The sequence below is a fragment of the Aplysia californica genome, unplaced genomic scaffold (genome assembly GCF_000002075.1).
Source record: "Aplysia californica isolate F4 #8 unplaced genomic scaffold, AplCal3.0 scaffold00024, whole genome shotgun sequence".
Classification (NCBI taxonomy): domain Eukaryota; kingdom Metazoa; phylum Mollusca; class Gastropoda; order Aplysiida; family Aplysiidae; genus Aplysia; species Aplysia californica.
In genome coordinates this window covers 710,447-723,249 of record NW_004797294.1, presented here as the reverse complement: position 1 = coordinate 723,249, position 12,803 = coordinate 710,447, and the positions used below count along the sequence as shown (strand labels likewise).

The window sequence follows — 12,803 nt, the reverse complement described above, 5'->3', positions numbered from 1 at the left end:
TATGTTTAATCCTAAACAGGCGTTCAGGTGCAAGGTTTATTATTTCTAAATTTTAAATGAACAAGTCGACCAGGAACATTAAACTGCATGCACCTACGGGCAAAACTAAATGTTTAGGATAATAACTCATGCGAGGGGTAAAATGGACATATCTGCAATTGGGAATTCATGTTCTTAAAGGAACAAATTCACACTGAGACCTCATTTTGTTTAGCCTGTTTACTCGAGTCTAACTTTAACCACTATGGTCGAGATATTAGAAGCTATTACGTGCAATCCACTTAATTGCACTGTCTTTAGAAGTGTTGAAATAACTCACAGACCCACTCAGATATCAGGATTGATCGGTTGTTAGATTGTTTACAGGTTCGTTTAAACAAAATAACAGGGACTAGTTTCAACAAACATTTGATGTGAGCTATTTCCAGCAGAGGCTGCCTAAGAGTACGAAAAAAAACGGTTTACGAAAATCAGTTGGTCAGGGATCTGGTTTAGTTTAGGTGTCTTAGATCCCCGAGCCAACTTTGATGGCATCCTTACTTCGAATTTAGTTCGGTCTGAAACAAACTTGACTCGTTGTTGGGGACTAATCGTTCGTCTGGGATGAAGAACACATTACCAGTGCTGTACCTCGCCTTCCTGGCCGTTTCAGCGCAGACCTATGAAGATGTGAAAGCTATTTTCGACACGAAGTACGATTCTGGAGTTTATTCCACGAAGGCAAGTACTTGAAATTAAAAAATTTTTTTTTGTTCTTCTTGTACAACAAGCTAACGCACTGCATGACTGGCGTATCGCAAGCATAAAAGGAAATTCAGAAATGTGCAATTCACCCTTACTCACACTAAGAGATGGAGACAATCCGGATTCCTAAAACAAACGATGTAATAAGTATGCAAAGTAAGATGGGTAGAATTTTAGAACTTGAGGAAAGTATTCTTACGTAGAGCATTATCTTACTTGCTTGTTGCCCGGCAAATCATAGTCTTAAACGCTAATGTTATATTAAAAAATTTATTAATTCTTATCAAAATATTTTCATCTTGTATTTTTGGATCGGGAATGTTCCAGATATTACTCGTTTTCAGAAATAACAGCCCTTTCAAGATTTCTTTCAGCTCTTACAAATACTCTTCTCGTTGCTGTTCCTTAAAATGAAGATCAATAGCAAGATATACTAATTTGACCTCGGTGTTGATTTTTGGCCAATGTCTCCATTTGTGGATTGCGAGAAGTAACTGATTTTGTCAGCACACCACACAAATAATTACATCATTGTATTCATGATCACGTCATTCCCCCAGGTGAGGCCCATGAATAACCAATCTGAGGTGATGCCAATCTACGTGGGCTTCACAATGGTGGCCATAGAGCGTCTGGATGACGTGAGTCAGACGTTTACCTGCAACGGTTTTCTCGCACTCAGCTGGATGGACGAGGTGTGTGCCTATGTATGTGTGTACGTATGTGTGTGTGTATGTGTGTGTGTTTATGTGTGTGTGTATGTGTGTATGTGTGTATGTGTGTGTATGTGCGTATGTGTGTATGTGTGTATGTGTGTGTATGTGCGTATGTGTGTATGTGTGTATGTGTGTGTGTGTGTGTGTGTGTGTGTGTGTGTGTGTGTGTGTGTGTGTGTGTGCGTGTGCGTCGAGGAGGAGGCTGGTGGGTGGGGTGTGTGTGTAGGTCGAGGGGGGGGGGGAGTAGGAGACAGACGCTCTTACAATATAGTATCATGTAACTAACGGTTTTGACTGATTAATGTATCCCCATAGTATACGTCATCATCGTAACACAAAGTGCCAGATCTGAAACATACATCGGAATTCATGGTTCCCCAGTCAATTTTTTCGCTCGGGAGCTAAAAAACCCACAAAGAAAACTATAATAATGTATCATCCTATCCCCAATCTCTGCTGGTTATCCAATTGAGTTTCTTTATGTCTACGCCTACCTCGTTTGCCTTCTATTTGTTCAATTTTTTGTTGTTGTTGTTGTTGGGTTTTTTTGCCAGTGAGTTTTTCCACTTCTGTTCGTTCTATGAAATTGTCAAAAGCCTCATAAATAAATTTCTATTACTTCTATTTTATTTTCATTATTTAATTATAATTGTTAATTGTCCTACTTTCATAGTCGTATAGAAAGCCTGACAACACATGGTCTTTAAGAACAGTCGTCAAATTACTTAATATATAAACACATACAAAGTGCGGAGAAAGTTGGGAGGGTTAGACACACAAACACACACACACACACACACACACACACACACACACACACACACACACACATACACACACACACATAAAGAGAGAGAGAGAGAGAGAGAGAGAGAGAGAGAGAGAGACAGAAAGAGAGAGGGAGAGACAGGGGGAGAGAGAGGGCACAGAGACAGACAGAAAGAGAGAGAGAGAGAGCGAGAGAGAGGGGGGGACTGTATGGGGAGGTGGTGGGTAGAAAAAGCAAACTGGACAAACGAGGAAAAAAAAACCCATTATTATTTCGTTGTTTGCTAGTATTCAAGAATAAATTAATTAATAAATAAAGACATAAAGATACCTTATCCTTCACCTAAGTTTTCTTGACCTTAACGTTTACTCAAAAACGGTCTCAGCGAGCAGCTTGGGACTCCAGCAAGTACGGAGGTGTTGACATAATCGAACCGATGCCAAAACAAGTGTGGAGACCTCGGCTTGTCCTACTGAACACAATGGGCGACAGGGACCTATTTGAGGACGATCCTGCGTAAGTGTGACCTTTGAACTTGAACTACGTGGCTATAATATTGTTATATTAAGTTTTAGTTATAATTGTTTCATCTTCTTGTTGACAGTATGTTCTGCTGGGGTAATAATATAGTGTAAAGCGCTTAGAGCTTGCTTTCGAGTGGGGACATGCGCTATACAAATGCTATATTATCATTATTATTATTATTATTATTATTATTATTATTATTATTATTATTATTATTATTATTATTACTATTACTATTACTATTATTATTATTATACTTAAAAATAAGCTATTTTGTAAATCCGCGTGAAACTCATCTTGACAGACGTTGGTATTGCTGAAAGAGTTGAATAGGAACATAACACGCTTTAATAATAATATAAACCAGAAGTTCACAGAGAAAAATGAATGGGCAGTGTATTGTGGTATAAATACGTGTTGAATTGCTCAAGTGACGGCTACTAAATTTGCAGTCGATATCAACAGTGGAGGAATACATAATATGTGAGGCAGTGTGGTGGAATCAGGCTCTTGTCAATTTTTGGGCATGTAGAGTTATTGGTATCATCTTAAAGCTTGTACGCTTGTCTTTATTTGGATGAAAAAAATATCCATTTATCTTAAATACAAGTCGAGATATTTGCGAAAGAAGGAGGTTGGGGGTCACTTGTTTTCAGAGGTAAAATTAGTGAGAAAGTGGCCGTCAAAGATTAGTTATTTCCTAAGCTTAATAGTCCGTGGTAACTGAAAATTTACATTTTTTTATGCCTTTAATCGACGTTTTTCAGAAAAATCCACACAGAAATTAGTTCTTTAATGAGCAAGAAAGGTGTTGAGCCAAAAAACAAAAATGATATAAACATTCACAAACCTGTTGAAAAATGCAAGTTTCTTCACTTTTGTTATTTTGACGAGAGCCTAATTCCACCGCGCTGCCTCACATATTGTATAACGTCACCCTCATACGATAATTGCCTAAGTCATTTTTTGGGGCCTATTTGGGGTTTCTGGTTTTGAAATGATATAGAGCAGAGCCAGGTTTGTTATATAATTTACTTGTACAAAAGAGTAATTCAAATATGGAATCAAATTGAGAGTACCAAAATTCAAGTGTTTCACAGAGTCAGTTGTTCGAAAGAGTTGTTTCTTATTATATCAAAATGGCTTAAAATGACGTAGGCATTTATCTATTATGAATCTGACGACAATAATATTATGCAGATAATATGTTTAAAACATTTAATTATATCATTTAGTAAGCCGCGTTGTACGTTCATTGTGGGACTGAGATTTAACCCCCCCCCCCCCCAGAATTTCAAGGGAACGTCTGGCCAAGTGGACTACTATGTAACCTTGTGAATTGGGCGCTTTTAAGCACAAGGGGGCTTTCCCGAAAAAAAAATTGTTTTGAGAAAATCGAAGGTAAAGATTTTGCCCCTTGTTTAGTTTCTATAAAAGACAGGGAGAGTTTCCTATATAATCAAACAAATATACACACCAAAGAAATCAAACTTCTCCTATAGGTAGGGCAATACCCACTTTTAGTGTGGGTCAAGATTTCTGAAAACCCCTGAAATCTGAGTTAGCCCGCTTGTCCTAAAAAGCGACCAATTTTCTGTGTTTCAGGATACAAACTGACAATGACCTATCATTTTGAATTTTCTCTCCCAACAATTCTCACCTCAGTCTGTGCTAAAACATCATTCTCCACAGACCTATGCACGTTCTGGATTCTGGACTTACCGTTTGGTATCCAGGTGGCCTCTTCCTGGTATCCTGTTCCATGGATGTGACCAACTTTCCTTTTGACGAACAGATTTGTGTCCTGAGGGTACGGGGTGAATTATTAGCGGTCTGTGTGAACAGATGTGTCTTCCTATCTTTCCCAGACAATAGCCTGGGGTATTGGGTATTGTAAAATTGTTCAAGGCTAGATGGTGCGTTAACCTGGAAGTCAGAATCCTTTACCAGCTTAGGCATTTGGGATTTATATTAATGTAATCTATCGCAAACCCACACATAAACACACACACTCACACACACACACACACACACACACACACACACACACACACACACACACACACACACACACAGCACACCCATAACGTTATACATATGCCTATATAATATACACATATATGTGTATATATATATATATACATATATATTAAATGTACACATGTGTATAATATACATATATATAATATATATTATTTTATATATATATATATATATATATATATATATATATATATAATATATATGTATAATAATATGTTGTTTCAAATATCTTCCTTCCTACTGTGACTTCTGCTTTCCAGGTGGATCTGTCAGGGGCTAGGCTCTCTATGACCAATATCTACATTAGAACATACACTGTATATTATACTTTGTCTCATAGATCGTTGCTCTTAAGTAACACACTGCATATATATGATCTAGCTCCTCAGCATGTCGCAAAATGGATGGCAGATCAAGTTTGTCCCAGATAACACGACTGTGAATCTCCAGAGCCTCATTCCTAATGGCGAGTGGGAGTTGGTTTCGGCGAGTATTGAGACAGGCATACAACCCGACTCGGTCGCTAGGGTGCCCTCTATTAATGTAAGAACAATCAACCACCTTGTTGGTTAATTATGTTTTAATTTCATTATTTGTGAGGCAGCGTGGTGGAATCAGGCTCTCGTCAGTTTTTGAGCATGTAGAGTTTTTGGTATCATCTTAAAGCTTGTTCATTTGTCTTTATTTGGGGGGAAAAACGTTCATTTATCTTGAACACAAGTCGAAATATTTTCGAATGAAGGGGGTGGGGGTCGCCCGTTTTCAGAGGTAAGGTTAGTGACAAAATGGCCGCCAAAGATGAGTTATTTCCTTAGCTTAAGAGTCCGTGGTAACTGAAAATTTACATTTTTGTGCCTTTAATCAACGTTTTTCAGAAAAAATCCATACAGAAATGAGTTCTTTTATGGACATGAAAGGTGTTGAGCCGAAAAACGAAAATTATATAAAAATTCACAAACCTGTGGAAAAATGCAAGCTTCTTCACTTTGATTATTTTGACGAGAGCCTGACTCCACCACGCTGCCTCACATTTAATATCTTTATAGTTACAGCGATCGCTGATTCAGAATTACATAGTTCTATCTGACAGTGTACGCCATTTTGAGTTACTAAAAGATCCTGAGATCTGAAGCCAACCGTTCTATCTTGTCTAGCAAAATTGTAAGAATATTCGGAGTCGTTACGAGATATTCAATAAATTGCATTCGTAAAAAAAATACATTTTGTGTAATTCGAAACATTTTTACGACAAATTTTTCAAAATTAGGTACTGAGTAGATAGAACGTTGTGATTCCAAGTTAGCGACACGTAGAATAGTCGTTTCATTTATTTTGAAAAGGCACATTATGATAATATACTCATAGAGTTGTTTGATAATATCTACGACTGTTCACTCTGACGTAATCCTGCTTCACCTTGGAGCACACCATTTTACTCTTGAAACCAAGTTATGTGAGCAAGTCAGGAAAAGATTGTTTGTGCAGTTGCCAGCGCCGTAAAACACTTACAAAAACAGAACAAAATGTTGCATGCGTCCTCAACTATAATCAAAGATCATACATAACAAGATGGTTCACTCAGCCAAAAAAGTGTCCGCGGAAGTCCGCACATTGATTCAGATGGCGCTGCAGTCTTTGTATGTTTTTCACACAAGCAGGGTAACTCTGTTCACAAAGTTCGCACTTTTTCGAAGAGGACACTTTTTAATTAATTGGCTCAAAGAGAGGAGTGAACTGCCTTGTTATGTACGATCTTTGCTATAATGAGACCGATGTTTTGTAATTTATTAGCACATCCATGATGCGCACCAGGTATATTTACAGAGAGCAAAGATCGACGGCAATGATGACAATGTCCAGTCTAGGATGATAATAAACAAGTTTGTGTATGCTCTGCGCTTTGACCTAAGAGAGTCTGATGACACTGGTGTTGTTTTTTTTAGTAGAGTACGAATATAGAGAAGGACGTGGAAACAATAACGGTCGAGTAGAGTACAAATATAGAGAAGGATGTGGAGACAATATCGGTCGTATGGTGGAGGAAGAAGAAAAATAGATGCACAGGCTCAAGACACGGAAAGAAAAAAAGTAGGACCTATAAGTGGCGACATCCATCCACCCTCGGATGTTGTTTCTGTTGCTGGTGTACCTTTTGCGTCAAACAAAATAAGATAAGATAAGATAAGATAAGATAAGATAAGATAGTACTTTATTATCATAGAGGGACATTTTCCTTGGCTGTACAGGACCGTAAAAACACATGCAGGTATACATTTAAAAAATTTAAATCATATATACCACTCTCATTAAAATTCAATATGAAAGGAGAAGTAAAGCTGACAAAAAATGTACATATCAAATGCATCATTCAACCACATGCAGGAATTTAAATACTAGACCTTTGGAGTTATATACAGATACATATTCTAAGAGCAACACACATCTATGCTCATTCTGACAAATGCCGTATGCTAGATGGTAAAAAACGGGGGTTTCCAGAAATCATGATTTACACTAAAACTAAAAGTGGGCATTGCCCTACCTATAGGAGAAGTTTGGTTTCATTGGTGTGTGTATATGTTTGGTTAAAGAGAAAACTGTCCTTGTCTTTTAAAGGAACTGAATAAGGATCCAAAACTTTTACCTTCGATTTTCTCAAAACAAAATCGGGATAACCCGTTCGTACTTAAATGCGACAAATTAAGAACACGGATTAACACCAAAAATCCTGTTCACTTATCCGTATGAGAAAATGGTGAAATGGTATGGGTTTAACGCTTATTTCAACATTATCATGCTATTTCGTAAGCAGGACCTCCGAGTTAAATGTCCATCTCCGAAACGACAGAACCGAATAGGAAACTGGTGTAAAGTGTTTATCCCAAGGACAAAACGTCGTACTAGGCTGAGGCTCTAGCCCCGAACCCACAATCTCATGATTACGGGCAGGCCTGTCGAGAGGGGGGGGGTCGGGGGGGGGGGCAATGCCCCGGAGCAAGGGGAAAAGAGAGAGAAAAAAGAGAGAGAAAGAAAGAGAAAGAAAGAGAGAGAGAGAGAGAGAGAGAGAGAGAGAGAGAGAGAGAGAGAGAGAGAGAGAGAGAGAGTACAAAGCTTTGAAATAAAACATATTTTAGCTGCAAGTTGAGCTGTATATCTGACAACTTCACAGAAGGTTCTGAAGGCCTTCCTTGGACTTCTGGGATTGATTAGCCATTACGATTCTTTCCTTGCAGAGCATCTTACAAAAGTTGAAAAATCAAAAAAAAGAACAAAAGGCGCTTACAAGTTCACTATCTATCACCAGAAAGTCAAAATGAATTCATCCAATGTTGTGCATCAAAAGTGACAGGCGTGATTTTAAATGAAAGAGCCGCACGTAATATTACTTCACTATCGTAGATGCAACACCAGACTCTTCACACGTTGAACAAACTGTCTTTAATATTTATTTTGTTTTATGTTCACTTGGACAGTGATACAAATGTCTACAAAGTAGAAGAGAGATTTCTGAAATGTGTAGATTGTAACAAGAAAACAGGAGAAGACATCGCTAAAATTATCCTTGATACACTGAATAAAAAAACAAAACATTCCAATTACAGACCCCCTAGGCCAAGGCTACGCACGACAACGGTAGCAACATGTGTGGTCTGTATAATGGTGCACAGGCTCACTTTTTAAGACAGTGATCACTTGACACATGCTCTCCCTGTGGCTGTCATAGTTTGAATTTATGTGGTAAGCATTCTGCAGAAAGCTGTTCAACAGTCATAGCTTTCTTTGGATTTGTACAGAAGCTGTATAACACTTTTAGCTCCAGTCCACAAGGGCGGGAAATTTTGAAGCAAAACATCCCCAGCTCTTTGCACAGTATGTCTCAGACACGTAGGTCAGCACGTGTTGACAGTGTCAGACCTTCTGGGGCTCACATCGGGGGACTGAGGAAAGCTGTTCAAACTGTTCGTCAAATGAACCTCTCCACAGAAACACGTTCAGATTTGATTGGTCTTCTTAAGTACTTGGCATCATTTGAATGTGTGATAATGGCACCCGTTTGGCTCAAAATTCTCACAGCAGTCGATCACAGAAATAGAGTGCTTCAAGCTCGAGATGAAACTCTTGACGTTGAGGTGGCAAACATCAATAGTCTGATTAAAGATCTGAAAAGCTTACGAGATGAATGGGACACAATCTTGAGTGAGTCCAAATTAGTAGCAGATAACTATGAGATTGAGCATTTATTTGCCAAAACAAACAAAACGACAAAAGAAAAGGAAGCTTTTTGCAGACGAGACAGAAGATGTAACACACAGCCAAAATCTCCAGAACAAATTCAAACATGAAGTTTTTTTTATGTCCCCTTTTACTGCCTTCTTGGAAATTTGAGGACAAAGTATAATGCAGTAACAAAACTCGATTCGTTATTTAGTGTTTTGTGGAAATATCTTCAGGAGGAAGTCGGCGTTATTCGTGATCTTGCAAACAAATTGCACACGGAATATGAAGTGGATGCATCAGAAGACCTTGCGCAAGAGTTGGAACATTTGAAAGTGATTCAGTCAGCGAACGTTGGAGAAAATGTCCTGTCGCATCTTCAGTTGCTGAACAGACTTCATTCCCTAAAACTGAATGCTTTGTTTCCAAACCTTGTAATCCTGTTGAGAATCTTCTGCACCTTGCCTGTTCCTTCAGTACTATTTTTCGAGTGAAAAACATTTTGCGGTCCTCAATGCTTCAAGACAGACTCACAAGTAGAATTTTGGCCATAGAGGCCAGTCTAGCGCGAGAATTGGACTACGAACCAATAATTGACACTTTTGCTAGAGCTAAATCCCGTAAAGCTCCGTTGTTGTAAGAAAAGAAGGTATGCTACATTGCAATTCATTTAAATTTCTGTCATTGGTTTATTCATCTTACCTTCATTTTTAACTGCCCGGTAAATCAGAAAAATTATGTTTATGTTGACAACACCCAGCACTTGATGGAGGGGGACGAGACAAAGGAGGCTGGAGTGTATGTTGGGGGGGGGGAGGTTAGCTTTTATACAAACATTTCTTTCGCAAAATGCATTTCCAAGGGTAATGAAGATGTGTGTGTAAGAGAGAGAGAGAGAGAGAGAGAGAGAGAGAGAGAGAGAGAGAGAGAGAGAGAGAGAGAGAGAGAGAGAGAGAGAGAGAGCGTATGTTGGTATGTAATAGATATGTTACAGCAATGTGATTATATATGCCTATGTACATTGTATTTGTTGGGTTATTAAATTGCAGGTGAGGGTGGGTGAGACCGGGGGGAGGAGGGGCCCGAAGGTGATTGCTGCCCCGGGGCCCGACCAGGCTCTCGACGGCCCTGATTACGAGACTTGTAGTCTAACCACTATACAGCCGACGCCATTTATATATGTTTGCCAATTTACAAAAAAGTGTATACACTGTGTCAATAGAGATGTTAAACCTGTGTTTTTGTCAAACCTCTACAAATATTCTATGGTCCTTCTTCCCCGACAGATTATCTTCAACGTACGGAGGCGCTCCATGCTTCTCCTCATCAACACGGTCCTACCTACCATATTCCTTTCGCTTCTCAACATAATGGTTTTCCTTATACCCGAGGAATCCGGCGAGAAAGTCAGCTTCGGTAAGAATATGTTTTTAGATGTCTTTATAATAAGCACAAAACATTCTTTTAAATGCGCTATGTGTATAGCTATCCTTCCCCAACCAGAAGTGAAAATACCAAAACAACATTGCTTTATCGTTCTAAAGATACGTTGATATTAATTATTTCAAACCAAGCTTCTAAGAATAAATCAAAAAGTTACTCCTGTCCCAATCAATAAAGTGGTAAATTGAAATTCTGTTTTCTTCTTCTTCTTTTTCTTCTTCTTCTTCTTCTTCTTCTTCTTCTTCTTCTTCTTCTTCTTCTTCTTTCTTCTTCTTCCTTTCTTTCAGTCTTCCTTCACTCTGTTTTATGTTGCAGGAATCACTGTGTTCATGGCTCTGACTCTATTCTTGAGCGTCACGAGTTCCATGCTCCCCAGGGCTTCAAGAAGTGTGTCTATTCTCCTCATCTATGTTCACGTTCTCAGCATGAACTCCCTTCTCTCCGTTGTCGTCAGCGTTGTTGTCGTTCTTTTACATTACATTGATAAGGTAAGTTAATTCAGACATGCCCAAACTTACATGTATAAATCATTTGAATTTGTTTTCTTTCTTTCTTTTTTTTGTTTCTAAGCAGTTCGTAAATTAGATATTCGTCTTTCTTTAATTGAGATGAGATCAGCTTTAGGATATGCCCTTAAGAATGAACCTTCTGGTTTGTGTGTTTGTTTGTGTGTGTGTGTGTGTGTGTGTGTGTGTGTGTGTGTGTGTGTGTGTGTGTGCGCGCGCGCGAACATGCGTGCGTGTTTTCTCTGAACTGTTCCTTAGTTAGATAACAAAGTCTACACAGAAATGTGTTTTCCAATAAACATCAACGAAGTTGAGCGAAAAAAAGCCTTAAAAAACAACCAAGACTTTTCTTTAATTATATTTTCTTCGTAATCATTAATTTGACGAGCGTGTGTTTCACACGATGCTGCTCATTTCTAAACTTTACCAATCACTTTCAGTACCATTCCATTGTTCTGCAAGTAGTTAGATAGTCAATGACCTTACCCTTATGAAAAAGACAATGATGTAGTCTGGATTGAACGCTCGCGTTTATAGCTATGAAATTATTACGAGGCAGGAACTCCTAATATAACGTCCATTTCCGATAGGACTGAGCTCTAAGATATGAGCGTGGAAAGTTGTAAAGTCCCTTAAAACACCAAGAGCAAGAACGCCCTGCAACGTTCAAAACAGCGTTAGCCACATGATAGAGCAGCATAATACTAGCACTCTTTCTCTCTCTCTCTCTCTCTCTCTCTCTCTCTCTCTCTCTCTCTCTCTCTCTCTCTCTCTCCACAGAGATACGCCAGCAGCTTACAGAAAGAGAGCAAAGGTCTGCTTGGCACATTCAGCCGTCGACTCACCAGAAACTCGATATCCCCCGCCATCTTGGTTCAGGAGAAATCAGCGGGGCAGGAAGATGAGCCACCGAAGGACGGAAAGGAGACACCGGATGTGAGCGGAACAATTTCCAATGCGCATGCTCGCAGCTCCAAATACAGACGGATTGGGAGACTGATTAATGACGTCTCCTTTATCTTCTTTCTTTGCACCTGGAGTCTCTGCGCCACCTTATTTTTCTTCAAGTTAAAAAATATATTCTAAATCACTACACAGTTTATAAGTGTAGAAATGTTTTTTGGAGGTCGAAGTGCAAGTACGACATGCTAATGTCTCTTAAAAGAGTGTTCAACATTCTCGATATCAAATAAATAATATATTACACACTTCCAGGGGTAAAAAAGAAAGAAAGCAGATCCCTGGGTTTGGGGGGGGGGGTCTTCCATCTGGAACTAGGCCGAATGATGCTAACAAAAGTGTCTTAAAGTCAGCAATGTCGTTCATCTTCTACTTTTTAATTTGACATGCAACTTCCAAAAAATTATTTCTGATATCAAATTCATTTTTGAATTTGTTACTGGATTCAATTCACATTTATGGCTTGATAGCGTGACTATAATAGTCCATGGTTACGATAAAATTAAAGCCACATTGTTGTTTTCTTTGATTACATAATAATATGTATAGGCCCTATTTTATATTCTTATTACTTCTCTCATCGTAATGGTGAACATTAGTTGTTTTGTTGTTGTTGTTGTTGCTGTTGTTGTTGCTGTTGTTGTTGCTGTTGTTGTTGTTGTTGGTGGTGTTCTGTTTGTTTTTAATATTATTTTGGTAGATAAGTGTTAGGTTATTTAAAAGGTGGAACCTCAGAGAGAACCGATCCTGTCGGGTTGAAAGCAGTGAAAACTCCACAAAACGACATATTTCTGTTCCGTTTGCGAATAAAGGCCAGTCAATAATTGTGTTGCGATGATCTGTTGTTGGTGCTTTTGTTTCATTGCTTCTTTCTTCTTTTTT

The 12,803-nt window shown here is 38.7% G+C and overlaps 1 protein-coding gene across 1 annotated transcript in view; it reads left to right on the top strand.

Annotated features, from left to right (window-relative positions):
- Positions 1-603: 603 nt before the first annotated feature.
- LOC106013362 (acetylcholine receptor subunit delta-like) overlaps positions 604-12,803 on the top strand; it is a 19,885-nt gene continuing 7,685 nt past the window's right edge. The window contains exons 1-9 of the mRNA XM_013088892.1: positions 604-720; positions 1,305-1,451; positions 2,615-2,745; positions 4,447-4,564; positions 8,592-8,756; positions 9,249-9,365; positions 10,299-10,428; positions 10,771-10,943; positions 11,841-11,897. Of these exons, the coding sequence (XP_012944346.1) occupies positions 604-720; positions 1,305-1,451; positions 2,615-2,745; positions 4,447-4,564; positions 8,592-8,756; positions 9,249-9,365; positions 10,299-10,428; positions 10,771-10,943; positions 11,841-11,897 (1,155 nt within the window). The remainder of the gene's footprint in view (positions 721-1,304; positions 1,452-2,614; positions 2,746-4,446; positions 4,565-8,591; positions 8,757-9,248; positions 9,366-10,298; positions 10,429-10,770; positions 10,944-11,840; positions 11,898-12,803) is intronic.